This window comes from Heterostelium album, assembly GCF_000004825.1.
Source record: "Heterostelium album PN500 unplaced genomic scaffold PPL_scaffold2, whole genome shotgun sequence".
In the NCBI taxonomy this organism is placed as follows: Eukaryota; Evosea; class Eumycetozoa; order Acytosteliales; family Acytosteliaceae; genus Heterostelium; species Heterostelium album.
This window is the reverse complement of record NW_008805064.1, coordinates 1,376,999-1,399,657: the sequence shown is the minus strand read 5'-3', so window position 1 is coordinate 1,399,657 and position 22,659 is coordinate 1,376,999. Positions and strand designations below refer to the sequence as shown.

Here is a 22,659-nt window from a genome sequence, read left to right as displayed (position 1 = left end):
TGATTGACAACCACACACAATTTCATCAAAAAAAAAAAAATGATCATTTTTTATTTTAATAAATATCAAAAGATTAGATTATGCTTTAGGTATTTACTTTGTTAATGTTATTGTTGTATAATAGTTTAATTTAGAGATAAATATATTTATTTATTTGTTTTTTTTTTTTTTTATATAAAATGTCGGGTGTATTAGTTTTGAATAATTCATATAACTACAAATCGATAATCACAGCATCTTCATTTGCTCATCGTTGTTGTTATCATTATAATAGACAATATTTCAGTAGTACCAGTGAAAGATCAACCGATAAAATAGTAAAAGTCGGTAGTAAAAAGAATTTAGAGTTGTTTCAACCAAAGATTTCCATAGTTGGTATTGGTGGAGGTGGTGGAAATGCTATTAATCATATGATTCGCAATCAGCTGTGTACAAATGTAGAGTCTGTCGATTTCCTGGTGTGTAATACCGATCACCAAGATCTGTTAAAGTCACTCAGCAAGAATCGTGTTCAACTCGGTCCCAAGTTGACTCGTGGATTCGGTGCTGGCAATCGTCCCGATATAGGTCGTCGCGCCACTGAAGAATCAATCTCCGAGGTGATCGACAATCTCAAACATTCCGATCTCATCTTTTTGGCCGCTGGAATGGGTGGAGGAACTGGAAGTGGAGGTACACCAGTCATAGCAAAACAACTAAAAAGTTTAAACAAAGATATATTAATTGTTGCTTTTGTTACAAGGTACGTACGGATTTTATATGTACATATTTATAAATATCATAGTTAAATATTAATATTAATTTATAACTTTTTTAGGCCATTTAGATTTGAAGGTAAAATTAAAGATAGATATGCATATGAAAGTCTGGAGGAATTGAGTAAATGGGTCGATACTATGGTTGTTGTTTCCAATGATAGGCTGTTGTCGGTCGCAGGACCAGGCACTACCATTGTCGATAGCTTTATGATGGCCGATGAAATTCTGTATAATGGTGTGAAATCGATTAGCAATATGATAAACTTTCCGGGTCTGATAAATTTAGATTACAGCGATATCAAGACGATCTTGACGAATCGCAAAGGCTTCTCGATGATTGGCGTAGGTGAGGCTTCGGGCGAGGATCGTGCACTGAAAGCAGCGTTCGATGCGATCAACAATCCACTGGTAGAGTCTAGTAATACTCAATCGTGTAGTGGTGTACTCATTAATATAGCGGGTGGTGACGACATATCACTCAAAGAGATCGGCAGAGCAATGTCCTACCTTCAAGAGAAAGTACATCCCGATGCAATCATGAAAGTAGGTCACTACTATGATAATTCATTAAATGGTAAAATTAGAATATCTGTCCTTTTTGTACAATAATAATAATAATAATAATATAAATAAATAAAAAATAGTAGTAATTTTATATTTAATACAAAATTATTTATTATGATTTGAAATCATTAATTTCGATTTGATATTATATTATATTTATGTTAATATTGTTGTTGTTGTTGTTGTAATTGTTTAAATTATTAAAATATAGGTTCTTTAACAGTAAAATAATCTCTTTTACAAAAGTATTGACATAGGAAAGATCCTTGAGCCTCTGCCATATCTATTAGATTGTAACAATATCTTTGTAGATCTTTATTTTTTAACTTGTTGACGCACATATCTTGAAGAGTATATCTTGCTAAACAATTGTGTAGACATTCATTGATGGTAACCACTTCATCTTTCCATAGAGTTTCATCTGAATATATTTCCTTTAGGTATGCTGTATCAATTGATGGTGTTCTAATTGATTCTGTTACTTTAATATGAAATAAAACTATTATAATAAATAATCCTAATATAATATTTAAATGGTTCATATCTAAACTGTTAAGTTATAAATAATCTAAATAATTTTTCTAAAAGTAAGTCATATTTAAATTAACTACATATTTAACAATAATTAAATTGAATAAACACACACACACACAGATAAACAGCACTAGTAACTTTGAATAAAAAAAATGATGAGTTTAATCTTGAGAGATGTGTGATTTTTTTTTTAATCTTTATTATTACTGTTGCTAACATGTTCAGTTGGCTATTTCTTTTAAGTTTTTAAATAACTGTCCCTCTTGTACATAAACAAATAACAGATATCCCTTTTGATTTTATTTTTTTAGATCATAATGAAGTTCTCTCTTTATAAGGAGCAATACTGAACCAGCGAGAAATTTGTTTTTTTTTTCGCATTACAGATGTCAAACAAAAGATTTAAAATTTAAAAATGAAAAAACGAGTAACGTTCCATCAAATTTGATTTGATTTTGATGTTCCCTTTTTTTTCACGAAAAAAAAATCCCATTATGTCAAATTTTGATATTTGTTTATTTACAAGAGATGACAGTTTCTTAAAAAATTATAAGAAATAGCCAACTGAATTTTACAGCAACATCGCACAATGTTATAACCGATGATCCTAAATGGATATAATTTGGTGATGATTACATTGTTGAAAATAATTCAGGAGAGTTACTGAGATACTTAAGGTGAAAAGATAGAGGTCCTCTGTTTTACATGACCGATTCCTATATTTTCAATCCGTTCTCATACACCACACACCATATTTAAAAAATAAAAAAATAAAAAAAAAGTACCAAAATAAATAAGAGATCCTTAAAAAAATCTTTTGAAAAATTATATTTCTTTGTTTTTGGTTTAGATCACTTTTATCTTTGTTGAACAAGTTACACCAATTGATTCCAGATGTTTTCAGAGGATGTGTTTATATAGAGTAAATAAATTTGATATATATGGACAGTCGATACTAAACATAAATATCATTAGTTAATAAAAGAGTCTAATGATGAAATAAAAATAAAGATAATTTTAAATTATTGATTTATTATATCACTTTGAGTTTTTAAAATTAAATAAATACCAAAATATATCTTTGTATCAATAAAATAGGAATTTTGTTTTTCAAATTGATATGTACCGAAATTATTAATGTTATCTTTAAGATCTTTCAAAGCTAATTAAACTATTCTATATACTTTTATTTAATATAAATATTAACAGAAACAATGATTTTTTTTATTGTAAGAGAATTTTATTTAGAACATTCTATTTTCAAACCAACATATCTTTATTATTTTTGATGGTATCGGATAAAAAAAATCCATTTTTTTGATGGTTTTGGACCAACAACAATAGATTTGTTGTTTTGGGAAAAGAGGGGGCAAAGGGCTGTTTTATTTTGATTTTAATTTGATTTTTTCATTTTAAACAGTTTTTTTTGATCAAGTGAAGAGCATTTAAATAAATTTATCATTTTTTTCTTTTTGTTGGATCAATCATTAATTACGTATTTACTACTGTTATTAATTTATTTATTTATTTATTATTTATTTATTTATTAAAACAAAAAATTTATAGTTATTTACCCATCAAAATAAAATATTAAATTTAACCCGCTAAACCACAATCATTTCACCCACACATAATACATATCTTAATCAAAAATTAATCATTAAATAACTTTTTTTTTTTTCATTGTTTAATTTTAAATATTATTTATTTATCACTCTTTTTATATTACCTATTTATTAAAAGTTCTATTTTATAAAATGTCACAATCAGTTAATCCTGTTGTTCAAACGAGTGGAGTTTGTACAGTTAGTTCAACTGGTCTATTGGAATGCACAAAGGATTTCAGAAGTAGAGAAAAGTTGCCAACCTATATCTACAAGTACCCAGAGCATGCCAACCAATATATTGCCAATGAGATTATCACTGTCATTGAGAATGCAAATAAAGCCGGACGTCCAGCGGTTCTAGGTTTGTCGGCAGGTAGCACACCGACCGGTGTTTACGATCTGTTGATCTCGCTGCACAAGCAAGGCAAGGTCTCTTTCAAAAATGTCATTACCTTTAACATTGACGAATACTACCCAATCTCGAAGCAATCGATTCAGTCATACTATCGTTTCATGCAAGAGAATCTCTTCCAGCAACTCGACATACCAGCCAGCAACATCAATTTCCTCAACTGCGAAGTCCAATCGGCCCAAGTCGAATCGCATTGCGAACAGTACGAAGAAGCCATTGCCAAGGCCGGTGGAATCGATCTGCTCTTGTTGCCCATTGGAAAGCGTATTGGTTTCAACGAAGCCGGTGCACCAGTTGCCTCCAAATCTAGACTGGTCGATCTCGAGCAAAACACTCGTATCGACGCAGCCAGTGATTTCTTTGGTGTAGAGCATGTTCCACACCAAGCTTTGACCATGGGTATCACAACTATGATGTCAGCCAAGCGTGTATTGCTAATGGCATTCTCTGAGGGTAAGGCTGCCATCGTTCAAAAGACCACCGAGGGTGAGGTTGTCTCTGCCGTTCCATCATCGATCTTCCAGAAACACACCAATTGTTCGCTCGTCGTAGATGATGCCGCCGCTGGAGAACTCACACGTCAGAAATGTCCATGGGTAATTCACGGAACCAATGCGCCAGTTCAAATCAAATGGACACCACTATTGGCACGTAAAGCATGTATTTGGTTATCACTAAAACTTAACAAACCAATTTTGAAATTAGAAGAAGATGAATACTCTGATAATAATTTAGCATCATTATTAAAGTATGTAAAAGTAATAGCAATAAGAAGTAGTTTTTAAATATATTAATATATATTTTTTAATTAATTAATTGTAGAGCATATGGACCATGTCCAAATTTAAATCTTAAAGTATTCCGTTATCTTCAATCAACTATTAGTGGATGGCCAGGTGGTCGTCCAATTCAATCACCACCAAAGTCACCGGGTGGAGCGGGTATTGGTTTGGGTCCGCTGCCAATTCAAGTACAAAACGATAATTGGGATACACAATCGGTTACACCAATGCCAATTCCCAAGAGAGTCATTGTATTCTCACCACATCCAGATGACGATGTCATTTCGATGGGTGGAACATTCATTAAGCTCTGTGACCAAGGTCATCAGGTACACGTTGCCTATCAGACTTCTGGAAACATTGCGGTGTGGGATGACGATGCCAAGCGATTCGCAAACTTTGCCAATGAATTTGCCAAGTTGTTTGGATTCGATCAACAAGCCAAGGCAAAAGCTCAGGCCATTCAAGATTCTGTCGAGAATTTCATTTCCACCAAGGAGCCAGCACAACCAGATTCACGTGAGATCCAGCTTATCAAGGGATTGATTCGTCAGACTGAAGCACGTGCCGGTGCCAGATATGCCGGTGTCCATCCTTCACGTATTCACTTTTTGGATCTACCATTCTACGAGACCGGTGCCGTCAAGAAGAAGCCACTCGGCGAAGAGGATATCAAGATCATGCAAGACTTCCTCGTAAGTGTGAAACCAGAGATTATCTTTGCTGCCGGTGATCTTTCCGATCCACACGGAACACATCGTGTCTGTTTGAAGGCTATATTGGCAGCGATCGAGCGTCTAAAGGATGAGAGTTGGATGCGTGACTGCCAGGTATGGTTGTACCGTGGTGCCTGGCAAGAGTGGGAGCCAGAGCGTATTGAAATGGCAGTGCCAATGTCACCACACGAATTGATGCGTAAGCGTATGTCAATCTTTAAACATCAATCACAAAAGGATGTTCCAGCATTCCCAGGAACTGACAAACGTGAGTTTTGGGTGCGTGCAGAAGATCGTAACCGTGCCACAGCCAAGATCTACGACAAACTTGGTTTGACCGAATTCGAAGCTGTCGAAGCTTTTGTTAGTTGGTCAGTAGATAACAAATATGGTACCAACCCAATTTAAATTAAATCATAAATCACAAATCAAATAATAATTCTATTAAAGAATTAGAAAAAAGATATCTTTTTTTTTTTTTTAAATTGTAAAAAGAATAAAAAAAAACTAAGCTCCACCCAAAGAAAGATATAGAACAAAGTATTGTTTAATAATAACTATTTATTTTTGATAATACAATGGGGTCGAGAGATCGATTAGGTTAAACAAGACATTGACTAAATTGTGATCTAAATAAACCAACGATGGAACAAAGTTGTATAGTTTTACAAACTTGATCACAAGTTTCAACTGGATAGCTAACGCCGTTATAAAGGTTGTATAAATCTAGATAGGTTTGGTTCGATAACATTCTTTGGTATGCTTGATACATAGTGTTGGCGTTTAGTGGGTTGTTGTTGGATTGGTAGAATTCAGAGGCAACATATTCCAGTTGCCAATCTATTTGGCCAGTGATGATGTTGTCGGTTAGATTCGACCAATATTGTTGGTAGTCTAGTAGTGCATAGCTCTCAGAATCGATTTCGTAGATTCTAAGTGATGGGTTGTTTGGAAATGCCGGTAGGTTAGGATTGAGCCAAGGCGTTAAACTTGGTGTTATAAACATCACACCATCAGGTACTGTGCTTGACCAATCTGTAATCTGATCCTCGTAATACAATCTAAAGGCATCACTATGTTCATGTCCATAGAAATGTGCAATGATTTGTTCTGAATAGTTGGAGAATACACTTAAAAAACGATCATTAAATTGTTCATAGAAATTTGGTATATTATAATGTTCATTATAACCAGGTGGTACACTTAATTATGTTTAAGATAAATGAATGATAAATAAATAATGTGTTTCTATTTTTAAAGATTAATTAATTATATACATACTGACCAATGATCATAACCTTTTCATTGTTTGATTTAGCAGATTCCAATGTTTTAGATAACCATGACAATTGATTACCAGGATCAGTCTCATTGACACATTGATTGTCTTGAGTGTAGTAGAATACAGTGTTGAGTGAAATGATTCTTAAGCCTGGTTCAATCAATTCACTATAGTAACCACCTATCTTTAAAGTCTCAATTGATTCAGTTGTCAGCAGATCACTCCATATCTCTGATATGTTATTTAACAACCAATTTGGGCCTGGTGCTAATTGATGTTGTGGATAAACATCATGATCTACAAAAAAAACAAAGATTAATAAAACAAATATTATATTTGTTAAGTGATCAGCTATTAACATGTTTACATACTTCCAATGGCAGGATATATTTTAGTATTTGGAAAGTTGGTGGTGATATAGGATGTTATGTTGGTTATCGATTGTAATACAAGTTCATTGTTTAGCTCTGACATTGGGACATGAGGTGGATCGTCACCAGTGAATATAATAAAGTCAGGATTGGCATTAGTAGTAACCATAAATTTGAATGCTGACTCTACCAATGTCAATGGTGAATCACATCGGTAGTTACCAACAGGTGAAGCACCACTACCTCCAACTAAACTATGGCCAGAGTTTGATAGATGACACATATTATTTATATCTCCACCACTCTAGAATGTCTTTTTTGGTTAATTAATTAAAACCAACAACAACAACAACATCTCATTAATAGTGATAGTCAGCTTACTCTATAGTTCCAATCATAGTGTATATCTGTGATATGCCAAAATTGAAGAGCTAACGAACCATGAATTAATACTAAAATATACAATAATTTAATCATTTTTATATTGTTTTGCAAATGAACACTTAAATTGGTCTTTATTTTTTTTTAATCACCATCTTAATTTTGAGTGTCGGGCTTCATTTCTTAGTTTACTGCTTTTTAATATTTTTATGATTATTTTTTATAAAGTATTTCAAAACAATGCGCAGGCGAAAGTGCTTGGGAGCCAGTTTTGTTTTGTTACAAGTAAATAAATGATCAAGCACTTTTAAAAGACGATGATTGTCAATTAACAAGCAATTGATGTTATTGGTTATAGGTTTTGATCAGAAACAACCTAAAGATGTATCACATGTAATCATAGATTGATTAAAAATAGAACTGTTAGTTGAGGTAAAAAGATATAGATTTATTTCACCTAAAAACACATTGTTTTTGACTTTTATGATAAGTTGCCACTATTAAACAAAGTTCAATTTCTTTACATTGATTATTACAATGCGTTGGATAGTTAACTGAAATATGATTAACATATTCATCCAGATAGGTAGAATTGGTTGCGAGTTGTACAAAGGCATCGTGCATAGTGGTCGGAGTCAATCCACGATCACCAGTTGCAAAAAATTCGGAAGCTATATATTCCATCTCCCAAGTTGTATTGCCATTTTCAATGTTTCTAGTTAGATTCGACCAATACTGATGATAGTCAAGTAAAATACCTGCATCTTTATCCAAACTGAACATTCTTAGTGAAGGGTTGTTGGGAGGTAATATAAGATGATGATTATGCCACGGGGTAATACTGGGTGCAACAAATATGACACCTTCCGGCTCATTGGAATACCAATCGGTATTTGGATTTTCATAATATAAATTGTAGCTATCTTTATGATTATGACCATAGAGATGGGCAATAATTTGCTCTCCAAAACCAATATATGACTTTAAAAGTCGATCATTGTATAATGGCTTCAAACCGTAACCAGGTGGTACACTATAGATAGTTAATTAACAATTATGAAATAAGTTATATTAGTTTAAATATACATACTGTCCAATTATTAAAACCTTTTCATTTTTTATTTTAGCTATACTGAGTATTCTCTTTAACCATTCAAACTGATCTCCTGGATCTCTTCTAAAAATGACTTTGATGTTCTCTATATAATAAAAAGCAGTATTGATAGAAATCACTCTTAGACCAGGTTCAATGATTTCAGTAAAATATCCACCTTTTCTAAAGGTTTCCAACGATTCTTGTGATAGGAATTCCTTCCAAATCTCTGAAACATTTGTTAAAAACATTTCTTGTGGGGATGTTTGATAAATTGGATATGCATCATGATCTTTAAAGTTGTAGTATTCATTAATATATATTTCAATCTAAAAGGTAAAATGATGATTTAATATATTACTTACTTCCTAGTGATGGATAAATCTTTGCTTTGGGAAAATATTGCTTAATAATAGCAGTAGAGTTTTTGATTGATTCCAATACAACTTCTTTATTTAATTCCGAGTGACGAACGTGTGGTGTACTATCACCAGTGAAAATAATAAAATCAGGATTTGGATTGGTTTTTACCATGAAATCAAAAGATGATTCAACTAAACTGTATGGAGAATCACAATTGTAATGACCAACAGAAGGTGCTTTTTGATAATTTCTAATATTTATATTTTGTTTATTAATGTGACACATATCCTTTATATTTCCTCCTACCTTGTAATAAAGTATAATTAGTTCTAATATTATTATTAGGACTCATAGATATTTTATTGTAATCTTACTGAATAGTCTTTGTCAAAATGTATATCAGTAATATGCCAAAAAGTTTTAACATTTCTTGCAATACTATAACAATTAAAGAAAATTAAAAAAACTATTAAAGTTAAAAATATATTATTTATTTTTTTAAATCTAATCCAGACATTTCTAATTATTTGAAACTCTATGTTGTTTATAATATTGAATCTTCTTCTTCACACAAAAATAAATAAATAATATTATTTTAAATTTAATATGCAATAAAAAGTTACATTTACATATCTTCTTGATCAAACATTGATTCGTGGTTATTATTATCTCTGCTCAATGAATTTTCATTTTATGTGAACTATTTATTTTATTAATAATATAGTGGGTGTATACATTGTATTTTTATATTTTTTATATTAATCAAAGTAATTAATGAAAGTATTCTATACAAAAAGTAACAGTTTGTAAAAGTAAAAATTAAAAATAGAGGGTGAATTTTAATGAAAACGAAAGTTTTTTTGCACGTGATCGATTCATTTAACAGGGTGTAACAATGATAAATATAACGAGATCTACTACTATTACCTCTGTCATTGGTAGAAAATTAATTTTAAATAATGTATATAGTAACAGTAGTGGTTATTGTATCAATGGTTATTTTGGTGTGAGAAATTATAGTACAGATGGACAAAAAGGAGGAAATAGTCAATCAAAATTCGAACCTTCAGATTATTTTAAATCACTATATGATTTATCAGGTGAACAATTAGTATGAATTAGTATGATATATTCTTTTACTACTGTTATAATAGATTGATTAACATTAACCTTTATTATCGGAAATTAATAATAAAACACAATTAGAAAGCTCATGCAGAATCTACAGGTGCAAAATTGGAACAAGGAAAACAAAAAGATACAAACTATTCGAATATGTCGTTCGTCGACAAGTTGAGAATCAAGGCAAAGGCAGGTGACGGTGGTTCTGGAAGTGTTCACTTCTTTCGTGCTAAATATATACCGGAGGGTCCACCCGATGGTGGAAATGGAGGTGATGGTGCGTCAGTTATTGTGCGTGCCAATATGAACGACAACAATCTTTCTCATCTCTCTCGTAACTATGTCGGTGAGAACGGCGAGAAAGGAAAGGGTGGAAAAAAGACAGGAAAGAAAGGAGAGGATATCATTCTATCGGTTCCACCTGGAACCATCATCAAAGAGGTGGAATTCTACTATGAAGGCGATGAGGAGTTGGGTGATGATGCCTCGACGAGACCTACAACCATTGATCCAAGACTAGACAATACATCGGATCAATTCGATGCCGATTACTACTTGAAGTCGTTGAACAGTCCGTTTATCGATGGAAAGACAGACCAACAGTTGTTCTCAGAGGCAGCAATGGGTATGTCTGATGATAATTCTAAGAAAAAGAAACTCTGGAGAGAAGTTCAAGTGTTGGCCGATATGAATGAACCAGGACAAGAGTTGGTTCTACTACAAGGTGGAAAAGGTGGAAAAGGTAATTTTAATTTTGCAACTGGAAGCAATCGTTCACCAAACTATGCTCAGAGCGGAACACCTGGTGAGCAAAAATATTTGGAATTCGAACTGAAGATCATTGCCGACATTGGATTGGTTGGTTATCCCAATGCAGGAAAGTCAACGCTGTTATCACGTGTATCCAATGCCATACCGAAAATCAGAAACTATCCGTTCACAACACTCCGTCCCTACGTTGGAGTAGTAGATTTAAATACAGAGGCTGAACACAAGCCAGTGAAACTATCGAAACGACCAAGAAAAGTAGTCGAGGATCATCTTAATACGACGACCTTGGCGGATCTGCCCGGAATCTTGGAGGGTGCACATCTCAACATTGGTCTGGGTCTCGATTTCCTCAGACACATCGAGAGAACCAAAGTACTTTGCTTCGTTATTGACATGTCGAATGAAGGTGTTCCTGCGATTTGGGATGGTAAGAAGCTGCGCGTGAGACCGAATCGCTATGCCAAGTACAGAGATGACGAATCATCGCTGAAACGAGTCACTGAAACCATTCGTAATCGTTCAAGAGAAATAGAAAAGCGGACACCTTGGAACGATTACATAACATTGGTGGAAGAGTTGGAATCATACTCTGAAGGTCTCTCTGATAAACCATCGGTTATCATTGCCAACAAAATGGATCAACCATATGCACAAGATCATTTAGAGGAATTCAAGAAATTACTCAGTCATATCATCAAACCATCGACCGTAATCCTACCGATAAGCTCAACCGAGTCTGATCAATCATTTACAGAACTAAAGAAAGCCTTTAAACAATTAGTTAAAAGTGTAAATTAATAAATAATAATAAAGAGTTTTAATATGATCTATCTTTATCTTAAGGAAATAATTCTTTGAAAAATTTATTAAATTCATCATCTTCTTCTTTCTTTTCAAATGTTGTTGATGTTGTTGTTCCTTTATCATTATCTTCTTCTTTGTAATCATCTTCTAATTCATTATCATTATGATCTTGATCTATATCTTCTTTATCATTGTCATTTGTTCTTCTTTTCTTTTTTATTTTATTTTGTTCTTTTATCAACTTTTTAAGTTCTCTCTTTTTCTTTTTGATGTTGGTGTAGTTGAGCAACTTTGAACACTGGTGACACAGTACCACTTTGACCAATGCAGTCTTTTCTTCACTGCTCTCTATGTAGCTGAATGGCACTTCATAGCTTGCCAGTCTGTCAGTTGATTGACACTTTCGATTGCCACACACCAGCTGACCTTTACCACTGAATACCTCAGACTCTGTTCTCCAACGCATTCCAACCTGACCGGTTTCATATCGTGATAGGTCGATGATTGCATACTCCTTGAATAATCTATCATAGTATTTCTTTGCAAGTCGTCTTTCCCAACTGTTATGTTGTGAATCAGTGTCTTTATCTTCATCTTCATCCTCATCTCTAATAAACTGATGATACTCTTTCAAAGTATCTAAATCACTCTTGTATCCTGCATAACTATTGTTGTTCCGACTAGTCGTTGTGGTTGTTGTAGTAGTTGTTGTATTGGCATTTTTATAATATTTTATATAATCACCAATATATTTATTATGTTGTTTTAGTTTTAAATCCTTCTCTTTCTCCATTCTTTTGCAATAAAAATAAATAATGATACAAACACACACACAATGTTCTAAAGAAATTAAAAATATTATGAGTGAGACCGAATTTTTTTTTGTCTCATAACAAGTCATCAAGATTGTTCAATATATTGATGAACTTGTATCAAAGTGCACATATGATCACTCTTTATTAAAAAAATATCTATTCCTATAGGAAAATATAAAATGAATTATTTTGATTATTTTATAATATTATTATAATACATTTTACATTCACTAAGAATAGATATTTTATTTAAAGGTAGATCTACATTCACACATAACAATAAAGAAAGTAACTGTTATCTTTTCAAAGATATATTTAAAAATAAAATAAAGATAAATCTAGATTTATAATATCAGTTTATTAAAATTTTCTCAAAGTGATTTTCAAAAAAAAAAAAAACTAATTTAAATTTGATTATTTTTTATTTAATATTATATAATATATATATATATATAACATATAATCTATAGATTATTCTAAAGATGAGTGAAGGTAAAGTAAAGTCAAGAGATTCAATTACAGATACTGCATGTCATGTGTTGAAAGGTGCCATCGTAAAGGTATTGAATACACCAATCACAGTCTCAGTAGAGTGTCAGAATAAAGTTAAAGGTAGAGTATGTGTAGAGTACACCCTCGATGATAAACCAGACGATTCAACACTCCAAAAGATTGAAGATGAATGCAATAGAATCATCAAAGAGAATCTACCATTGAACGCATTCAGCATGGATCGTAAAGAAGCTGAAGCAAAATACACCAAAGAAAAAGTTAACAACACCTATATCTATGATAAATTCCCTGTGCCAGAGTATGTTTTACTTTTATATTAAACTATCGAATACTATAATCAATAGAGAATCAATAGATACTAACCAATGTATTTTCTTTGCTACTTTTGTAATATCTATATATAGATCGGTTACAACATTGACTTTGGTAGAGATTGCAGGATGGAATATCAATTGTTGTCCAGCTGTACATTTGAAGTCTACAGGTGAATTAGGTGGAATCAAGATATCGGGTATCAATCATCGTCCACAAAAGAAAGAGTTGGAATTTAGATTCGATATTGTAGCTTCCGATGCTGTCGATAACAAAAAGAAGAAGAAGGGTGGTGCTGCACCAGCAGTGACAGTCGTCGATCCATTAGAAGAACATCGTGCTCGTATCTCTGCAACCAACGTCAAGGATTTAACTGCACGTATTGTAGAGATGGTCATTGCCAACGCCAACAACCAGAAAACACTGGAACAAACCACCATCCCAGAAATTCAAAATCTTCTCACCAATCTTAAAAATGTATCATATTCAAATGGATATAATGCTAATAAATAAATAAATAACAATAACAATAATAACAATAATAGAAATAATAGTTAAGTGAATGTTTATTAATTGATGTATCATTCAATCCAACTTAATAATTTTAATTGATTGGGTTGTTTCCATGATTTTATTTGATCGATCGGTTCAAAGATCATGTTGATCTCTTTGAAGACGTTGACTTGTCCTACTTGTTGGAAACCTAGTTTCTTGAAGAGCTGGATCGATGTTGTGTTTGATTCGCCAATCTTTACGATGAAACGGGTGGTTATGTCAGAGAGATTAGTCACTGCATAGTGCATCATGATTTCAATTGCTTCACTACCGAATCCACGTCTACGACAACTTGGTTCTGCAATCATTACTTCCACCTCTGCGGAGCCTTCCTCTTCGTATTCATTCCAAAATAGATTGACATCGCCTGCCATCGAATCTAAATAATCTTTCACTATGCTTTCAACCAACAATTCACCATCTTTATCTTTTTTAATTTTCTCTTTATCCAATATTATAAATGTACATTCTATATTATATATATATATATATATATATATATATATATATTAAATATCATAAGTAAAAAGTAGTAATAAACAAACATACTTATAATAAACTAAAACATACTTTTTGAATCTTCATACCAACTTTGTTGATTTTCATACTCTTCTTCTAAAGTTAATAAATCGCTTGCAGTTAACTCACGTATCTCTTCTGATTGCATCCATTTATGATATTTCTCTACATGTATAGCTTTGTATGGTACCAACACTATATTATTACCAATCTTTTTTTCAAAGTAATATAATTAGATTCTGAAAATTAACTTTTATTCTAAAAATAACATATATACAATTATTGTACTTGAGTTTATCTTCATCTTATTATTATATTGTTAATAAAGTTTATAAAGAGGAATGCCAATGAAAAAAATCTTTGATAAATACATCAAAATCTTCCAAATTTAAGCAGAACTTGACACTTTTCTCTCAAAAAAAAAAAATAGTCAACTCGCTGATTTCTTATCTTCACTTGTTGCACAATCTACTATTAATACTCCATAGTTGAATAACATAATATAAAACTTCTCTATATTTTATCATAAATGATAAGTAGGTCTTTTTTATCTGTATCCAAAAGGATAGGATTACAAAATAGCAACAAATTATCATTTTCATTGACTGCAGCAGCATCCAACGTTGGTAAAAGTTCATTTCAAACATCATCAAACAATGTACAAACATTTACCAAGTTTGACCAACAATTGAGTCAGATGATATCATTAGGTGCAAGTTTATTGCCGATGACTCTATCTACAACTGGTGGTTTGTCCTTAGGAAATAGTTCGCTAGAATCAATAAGATTGACCTCTCTTGCAAAATACAAATTTTCATTTGTTGGTGGTTATCATACCGATCATTCTAGGTGATATTGAACTACATTCTATTCAACATTCAAATCCCATCAATCTGTTTATAATTATAATTATTACAATAAAGTAGTATAATTTGTATTTAATTTATATATTATTAAAAAATACATTAAGATTTACCAGTTTTTTATTATTATGTATGTTGTTTGATGTATGTTTAACTACCACGATAGGTTGAATATCCATATGGCGAGATCAAGAGTGGTACATGATAGTGACGGGTTGTGTCGACGATAAATTCAATCGATACCTTTGGATAGAAATAGGCAGTGATATTGTTAGCTTTGAAGTAGTCATCAGTCATGAATGTTATTTGATAGACACCATTCTCTAATTCTGGGAACTCACGTGCACGACCATCTGTATTGGTTGTCTGTTCCTTTAACAACTCAAATTGATTTTCACCAACTACCTTTTTAAGAATAACCTGTCAAAAATAATATATTAATATATTTATATACTTTATTAATCATAAAATAATCTCTCTCTTTACTCTTAAATTTGGTGCAGGATTTCCTGTATTTGTATCTAAAACATGTGTAGATAAAGTTGAACCTTTATGTGTAGACATTTTGTAAAATTAAAAAAGGAATTTTTCTTTTTTGATGATCAAAAAAATATAAATTTTTAATAAAAAAAAAAAGCCCCAGATATTATTAAGATTTATTTGTTAAGTTGTTTACTTTTTTTCGTAAATTGTAAACCATTTAGTTTTTATTTATTTTAATTGGATGGAGGTGTTAATGTATTAACATAATCGATGAATGTATTCCATTTTGTAATCCATGAGGTAAGAGCAAGATCTCTTTCGGTATCGTTATAGTAAGCACTCTGTGCGAGTGAGTTGAGAGCTAGTTGTTTAACACCAGAGATATCGAGTCCCCAGGCTGTGACAACTTCGTAAAAGTCATAGGTCAAACCGTAGTAACCGAAAATGGCGGGATCATCCGGTGAGATGGTGACTGGTAGTCCTTGGTTGAAAAGATCGAATGCTGGATGTGCACGGAAGTTATCAACATACTCTAAAACCTGGTTGGAGATTGGACATACTTCAATTCCAATGTCGTTGTCCTTGACCATTTGCATGAGGATTGGGTGCTTTGAAAGTTGGATACCATGTCCGATACGCTTGCTATTCAAGAGAATGGCATCATACAAGTTGGTGTTATTATATAAAAGTGTTTCACCTGCATGGAAGTAGAAATCCAATGGATAATCTTTATCGTCTCCCTTTTGCATAATATCCATAAACTGATCGATGAAATAAATCAAAGGATAACCTTCGTCCTCTGGACCAACCAAATCATATCCAATATAGATGCCTGGATATTGATTTCTTAATTCTAAAGCATATTCCATATGATCATAAACAACACTAGGAAACTTTTAATTAATAAAATGGTTTTTCTATAATTTTGCTAATTCCTCCTCCTCCTTACCTTTGATTTGAATGTCTACCATCACAACCAATTATTTTTAATGATAACTCTGGCATGTCAAATGTGATTCTATTTTGTTGGATTAATTGAATCATTTGTTGGGTGAACCAGGTGTCGTTGTAAGTGTTACCCTGGAGATCGTAGTAGTCACTGAAACATTTACGGACTTCTATGTGTTGGATGTTGTCTTCAATCGATTGGTTGATTAAGTGTTGCATGTATCCAATGGTAATAGGGACATAGGTCATCAAGCCAGAGACACGAGCAAAGATAGCGTCAAACTTTCTCCACAGGTTGACATAATCACCGTTGTCTCTTCCAAGTAGGGTCATGTTGGTAAGCAACATGTCATCGAAAGCAGTGACATTGGAAACTGATTGACGAACTTGGCTGATTTGTACCCAATTGGTATCGGATGGCTGGCTTGCAAAGAAATGATAATCTCCATAGGCAAGACCATTCTCTGGATCACTACCCATATAGATATAGCAATTTGGCAAATAGGTTCCAACATCAATCAAGTAGTCATAGGTGGCAGAACTATCTTGATGAACATGTAAAATTGAACCTTTTGGTAATTTCTTTAATATACTATAAATTTGTGTCGATTCAATTACTTCTTTTGCCTATATGTATGTAATGTAGATAGATATAAAGATATAATCCAAGATTGGAACAAATTAAATTTCCAAAAATAGAGAAATAAAATGAAAATTAATTTTTATTTGATTTATATTTTGGGTGTGCTGTTGTTATAAACTTTGGAATTTAAAATGTGGTACCATTTAAAAAAAAAAAAGGTAAATACTTCAATCAAAAGATTTATACTTACATTAAAGAAATTGATTCCCGATGGATCATTGTTTGACAATAGTAATTCTTCGTATTGAAGAATCGCTGTAAAAATGGCGTTTGCGCTTTGTTCAGCCGGTGTTAAATGAATGACTGCGCCATCCTTTATAGCATTTTCAGCATCGCTTAATTTTTTACGCTCAGATAGATATTGTTTAACATCTTGCGCACTAACTACACTTATCAAAAATAATAAGACAGCAATAAACGCCGATACCTTTATAATTTATACATAATATAGATATTCTTTTTTTTTATGTTATTTTTATTTATTATCTTTTGTTATAATAATTTTTTTCTTTTTAATAAATAAATAAATGACAGAAAATATTAATTCGATTTAAAATCTGAATGAATTATTATTTTTAATATTTAATATTATTTACAATGTTAGGAGATATATCTTAACTTTATTACAAACTTAATTGATTGACGATAGTAACAACAATAAAAAAGAATGTAATGGTCAAATAATTCTTAACAATTTTTTTTTTTTTTATTACTTATTTTTATATAAATGATGGTGATGTGTGAAATTTATAAATGTAATAAAAAGTGTGGTGGGTGTTTGTGATCTACTGTTGATTTGTGTTGTATGAATTATTATGTTTTTTATATATTTGTTAGTTTGGTTAATATGATTGTCAAAAAATGATCAAACAGATTAAATAAAAATCAAAAAAAAAAAGCAATTTTTTTAAGAACTTTTAATTTATTTTTATTAAAAAAGGATGAAAAAAATTGCATTGTTTGGAGCGATATCCCCATCAAACAGTTTGATCTTTTTGTAAAATCCCTTTTTTTTTGATTTTTTTTTTGATTTTTAAAAATTCGGAATCTCAGTCTTCTTTCATCTTATTTTTAATTATCCTACTTTTTTTTCATTTTGTTTACGTGTAAAAATCTTTTTTTATCTTGAAATATCTTTGATCAAATTTCTAGAATACTGAAAAAAATATCGATAGGTTCTCTAAAATTTTAGAGAGAATTCTAAAATAGTATAAACAAAACCATTATATTTATTTTAAATAAGATGCCTATCCTTTTTATATTTCTTTAAAGTTATAAACTAGATTATGTTTGTTATTTTATTGAAATTTAAGACTCTGAACTTGATAAACAAATTATTCAAGATCTCGAATTCAAATCAACACTAAGTCACAAATCAATAAAATATAATTGCACCACTCAATACCGAATTGATCAACTTTATGGCAATTTTAAAAATAGAGTTAAATAGTTGTTCACATTCTTTTGAAGTATTTGAACATTCTATTAAAATAGTTATTATGTGTCTTAACAAAAAAACAAGAACTTTCATTTTTCGACAAAATGTCATCATAAGTAAGAGTCTAATTTTAGACCATGTTTTGCAAAAAAAATTCTAAAAAAATTCATATATGTTCATACATGGTTTTGTTGTTTTTTTTTTTCGTTTTTTCAGTTTTTAATTTTTATCAAACCATCAATAAAAGACATGTCCAGGATACCTTTGTGGTTTTTTATACGGTTTTTTTCGATTTCTCATATTTTGTGAGCAACACCTTTTACACATACTTTGCATTTCTACAACCAAACTGTCATTCAATGTTTAAAAGAGACATCTTTCCTTGTTTCCCCACCAAAACCCGTATGATTTTTCTCGGATTCATTAAAATGAATAAAATTTTTATTTAAATTTTTATGTTTACATTCTTTCTAAATATAAATCTTAAATTTGTTTGTTTTCTTTAAAAAAAATAGTATATCATTACAATGATAATATAAACATAGAATAGATAAAATAATAAAATATATAATAATAACTTAAAAATGAATACTGATAATAATAATTTACAAAAGGAACCCAAAATAGATATTGACAATGGCGCAATTTCAAAAGATGTATGTATAAGATATTTCAATCATAAAAATTATTTTTTGTTTCGTAGAAAAAAGTAAAATGAAAATCATTTAAATCTGGAACCAAAGGATTGTTTTTTTTTTAATCAGATTTTACCGATTTATATCAAAATCAATTTGCAATAATTATGAATTTTAAAAATTTTTTTTTTTATGTATTTATTTTAACATATTTTCTTTTTTTTTTTTATTAAAAAAATAATAAGAATGAAGCTCATCACTCTATGAATATCATTTTAAGTGAAAGAATGACTAGTGGAACACGATCCAGATCTAACTCACATACAGAGGTTGATACTCATCCAAGACATAGACCACGTTCAGGAAGCCAAGTAGATTTAGAGTCTCCAACGGCACCAATCACTCCAAGAAATAAAATGGTTGAAATTACAGCAGCCGACCTTAGCAATTCGAGTTCCAAGGAATCCGATGACAATGAAGAAGATGATGACGACGATATGGACGACGATGTAAATCCTGATGCTGACACTGTTAAAAATGAAAAAGGAGCCGCAGAGATGTTAGAACTTTCAACGGATCCAGATTCACTGAAAAAACAAGCCTCACAGAGTAAAAAGATGAACCGTCGTCGTTTACAGTTATCATTACTTGGTCATTCATTGGAGCTAACACTAGAGTATGGAAAAATCATGTTTATTGTACTTATAACTACTGTACTTGGTATTGCAGTTATATATGGTTTCTCCCAAGAGAATTGGATTAAAAAAGATAATGGTACCGTTGAATATTTCGAAAAAAAGAGTGTTACTATGTTAACCTCTTTATTTTTTATCCTTGGTCTTGCACTGTTTACTGGTGTACAATTCATGTCTGTCTTTGGATTTAAAAGAATGTTTGAAACCAAGTTCCATGTATATGTTATTGGTGCCATTGGTCTGTTCCTAATGGTTCCATGGGGGATGTTTGCTGGTGATGAATCCTATTGGTTCTGGCTTGGTGATGTGCTCTTATTGGTAGTTGGATACTGTGGACTTTGCTTTGTCATGGGATTCCTCGGAAAGAAATACCAAACTACAAGAGAACGTCTAAATAATGGATTGGCATTCCTTGGAACCGAAACATTGGTATCAGCAACCGCACTGCTCTATGGTATGTTTTTCATCCAAATCTATGCCAACTTTTCAAACTATGCCAAGATTGCCTGGCGTCTCATAGTCCATCCAATCTACTTTGAAATATTCATGATGATTCCAGTCCGTTTGTTGGTCACAAAACAAATGGAAAAGAAAGGTGTTTCAATCATGCATTCGCTGGCTGTTGTCCATGCACAAGCTCATATTTCAACATTGGGTCGTATGATGATTTCAACCATCAATGAAATCGAATTTACAATCATCTCTGTGTTCCTTTTGAATATTGGAAAGTTAGTATTCCGTTCATCCGTTCAGATTCGTGATAAATATGCATCAAAAGTATTTGAAAAGGTAATGGGTGCCGAACACAAAGAATCAAAAAAGTTTGTGCGTGCTGTTGGTTTGTATACAGAGATGATCATGGAGAACGCCTCCATTCCAACGTCTGCCTTTACCATGTGGGTATTTTATAACTTCCGTGGTCTTTTCTTCTTCCCTTTCCCAGACGGTGGTAGTTTCACACTTGGAGAAGCCGTTATCAATGCCGTCATTCAGTTGGCGTTGGCCGTTCCATTCGATATCCTCACACTGATCATTAACGAACGTTACTTTGGATTGCCATTGGAGAGAGCATGGAAGAAGATGAGAGAGAAGTGGTTACCATTCTTTGGATTCTTGATTTATGGTGTTATCACAATGGGAATGATTGGAGTAATTTGGATGGCTTGCAGATTGCCAAGATTCATCACTTGTAAATCAGAAGATGTGTGTTCCTGTATGTTTGTTTCAAATTGTGAAAACTTCATCAAAGATAATCTCAGTTAAAATAGCAATCCCCAACTATCACATCTTCATCGACACTGTTTTAAACACATGTTACTTTTGTTTTTTTTATTTTTTCTTTGTTTATGTCATCAAACATAAAAAGGAATCAACCACACAGTAACTCTCACAATTTAAATTAATTAATTCAAACCCAACAACACAACCAAAAACACAACAGTACTTTTTTGACTCTAGATATTTATTATTAATTATTTATTATTTTTTTCAAAGATGGTATCGCATCACACTAATAACCGAAATGGGTATACTTCTAATAAAATGTTATAAATCTATTCACACACTGAATGGTGGTGATTTATAAATCCATATAAATTAATTTGATTTCTTCTGCACTCATCATTAATTATGTTATAATCTTGAGTTTTATTTGTTCTATCACTGCCTTTTAAAATAATCCTTTGGATTTTCTTTTTTTTTTTTTTTTTTTTTTCTAAATGAGTGTGTTGTATTAATTGAAAGAGATTGATGTCGTGGTTTGGATAGTTGCCTAGAACGAGTGAATTAAACAAAGTACAAAATATCAGAGTATCAAATAAAAATAAAAAATATGTAAAAAGATCAAAATGAGGAGAAGACATTGGATCAACCACATAAAACATTGCAGGATCCACAGACCAACAACCAATTGGGATATAAAAAGATGAATGTGCTATTGCAAATTTTTTTAAAGTCACCAAAACACATTTTTTTCATCAGATGTAACTATGAAAAATAAAACTTATCATTGTTGCTGGATGTCTGTGTTTTGTTTTTAAAATAAATCTATTTTGTTGTTTGATGGTTCATCACTATTACTATTTAAGAAAATAAGTGATGATACTATTATCGAGGGGTGTTTGATCACTGTGCCTCTTTACGGTTTTATTTCTTTTTTAATCGAAAACCTGCAAATAGTTGAAAAAATTAAAAAAATACCACACGCAAATTTTTTACACAACCACACCGAATAGAAACTTTGTTTTTCGTTAAAAAAATAGAGGCACCAACGGTTTATTGTGGTCAAAAAATTTTGTGTTTTGTTTAGTTCAACAAAAAACCAAAGTCTGATCAACACACAAAACACACAAACCTATGAAAACTTGTTTTTTATTTTTTTGATTTGTTATTTTTCATTTTTTTGCTGAAAATGTGTTTTCAATTGTTCACCATTTTTTACAAAAAGTGAACAGGACAAGTCAATGACATGTCTTCTAATAGCTTTTTTTATTGTTTTATTTGTATATACTCCGCACGATAATAATCCAATTGTCCACAAGATTTAAGGAACAGGAACTATTTTTGACACTCCTTAAAATAGATCATAACTTAGTCCAAGGACAACTTTTAAATTCATGTCTGGACTATTTAAATTGAATTCAAAATTAATTTACCATTTGTTCAAGATCCAAACAAATAA

General features: G+C 31.5%; 11 protein-coding genes across 11 annotated transcripts; 5 read left to right on the top strand and 6 right to left on the bottom strand.

The window, feature by feature from the left end:
• Positions 1-39: 39 nt before the first annotated feature.
• fszB (mitochondrial cell division protein) lies at positions 40-1,367 on the top strand (the record flags this gene model as incomplete). Its single annotated transcript, XM_020572871.1, has 4 exons — positions 40-89; positions 275-742; positions 818-879; positions 1,216-1,367. The coding sequence occupies 4 exons, from the start codon at positions 40-42 to the stop codon at positions 1,365-1,367; spliced, it is 732 nt and encodes a 243-aa protein (XP_020436988.1).
• Positions 1,368-1,522: 155 nt separating this feature from the next.
• Positions 1,523-3,169, bottom strand: PPL_01869 (uncharacterized protein; the record flags this gene model as incomplete). Its single annotated transcript, XM_020572870.1, has 3 exons — positions 1,523-1,821; positions 2,926-3,018; positions 3,127-3,169. 3 exons carry the CDS (start codon positions 3,167-3,169, stop codon positions 1,523-1,525), a joined length of 435 nt encoding a protein of 144 aa, XP_020436987.1.
• Positions 3,170-3,613: 444 nt separating this feature from the next.
• On the top strand, positions 3,614-5,781 carry nagB1 (glucosamine-6-phosphate isomerase; the record flags this gene model as incomplete). Its single annotated transcript, XM_020572869.1, has 2 exons — positions 3,614-4,623; positions 4,698-5,781. 2 exons carry the CDS (start codon positions 3,614-3,616, stop codon positions 5,779-5,781), a joined length of 2,094 nt encoding a protein of 697 aa, XP_020436986.1.
• A 193-nt stretch (positions 5,782-5,974) lies between these two features.
• sgmC (metallophosphoesterase domain-containing protein) lies at positions 5,975-9,512 on the bottom strand (the record flags this gene model as incomplete). Its single annotated transcript, XM_020572868.1, has 9 exons — positions 5,975-6,575; positions 6,655-6,952; positions 7,027-7,330; positions 7,408-7,478; positions 7,875-8,440; positions 8,498-8,792; positions 8,866-9,169; positions 9,238-9,301; positions 9,493-9,512. The coding sequence occupies 9 exons, from the start codon at positions 9,510-9,512 to the stop codon at positions 5,975-5,977; spliced, it is 2,523 nt and encodes an 840-aa protein (XP_020436985.1).
• Positions 9,513-9,758: 246 nt separating this feature from the next.
• On the top strand, positions 9,759-11,554 carry gtpbp5 (Obg family GTPase; the record flags this gene model as incomplete). The annotated part of the gene is made up of 2 exons (XM_020572867.1): positions 9,759-9,974; positions 10,070-11,554. 2 exons carry the CDS (start codon positions 9,759-9,761, stop codon positions 11,552-11,554), a joined length of 1,701 nt encoding a protein of 566 aa, XP_020436984.1.
• Positions 11,555-11,797: 243 nt separating this feature from the next.
• PPL_01865 (uncharacterized protein) lies at positions 11,798-12,353 on the bottom strand (the record flags this gene model as incomplete). Its single annotated transcript, XM_020572866.1, has 2 exons — positions 11,798-11,908; positions 11,979-12,353. 2 exons carry the CDS (start codon positions 12,351-12,353, stop codon positions 11,798-11,800), a joined length of 486 nt encoding a protein of 161 aa, XP_020436983.1.
• Positions 12,354-12,857: 504 nt separating this feature from the next.
• Positions 12,858-13,713, top strand: PPL_01864 (putative alanyl-tRNA synthetase; the record flags this gene model as incomplete). The annotated part of the gene is made up of 2 exons (XM_020572865.1): positions 12,858-13,186; positions 13,293-13,713. 2 exons carry the CDS (start codon positions 12,858-12,860, stop codon positions 13,711-13,713), a joined length of 750 nt encoding a protein of 249 aa, XP_020436982.1.
• Positions 13,714-13,781: 68 nt separating this feature from the next.
• Positions 13,782-14,773, bottom strand: nat9 (GNAT family N-acetyltransferase; the record flags this gene model as incomplete). Its single annotated transcript, XM_020572864.1, has 3 exons — positions 13,782-14,224; positions 14,326-14,485; positions 14,714-14,773. 3 exons carry the CDS (start codon positions 14,771-14,773, stop codon positions 13,782-13,784), a joined length of 663 nt encoding a protein of 220 aa, XP_020436981.1.
• A 514-nt stretch (positions 14,774-15,287) lies between these two features.
• Positions 15,288-15,701, bottom strand: PPL_01862 (hydroxyisourate hydrolase; the record flags this gene model as incomplete). The annotated part of the gene is made up of 2 exons (XM_020572863.1): positions 15,288-15,557; positions 15,624-15,701. The coding sequence occupies 2 exons, from the start codon at positions 15,699-15,701 to the stop codon at positions 15,288-15,290; spliced, it is 348 nt and encodes a 115-aa protein (XP_020436980.1).
• A 152-nt stretch (positions 15,702-15,853) lies between these two features.
• PPL_01861 (adenosine deaminase-related growth factor) lies at positions 15,854-18,985 on the bottom strand (the record flags this gene model as incomplete). Its single annotated transcript, XM_020572862.1, has 5 exons — positions 15,854-16,505; positions 16,570-17,195; positions 17,402-17,600; positions 18,630-18,693; positions 18,979-18,985. 5 exons carry the CDS (start codon positions 18,983-18,985, stop codon positions 15,854-15,856), a joined length of 1,548 nt encoding a protein of 515 aa, XP_020436979.1.
• A 248-nt stretch (positions 18,986-19,233) lies between these two features.
• On the top strand, positions 19,234-21,242 carry PPL_01860 (putative transmembrane protein; the record flags this gene model as incomplete). Its single annotated transcript, XM_020572861.1, has 2 exons — positions 19,234-19,305; positions 19,530-21,242. 2 exons carry the CDS (start codon positions 19,234-19,236, stop codon positions 21,240-21,242), a joined length of 1,785 nt encoding a protein of 594 aa, XP_020436978.1.
• Positions 21,243-22,659: the final 1,417 nt, after the last annotated feature.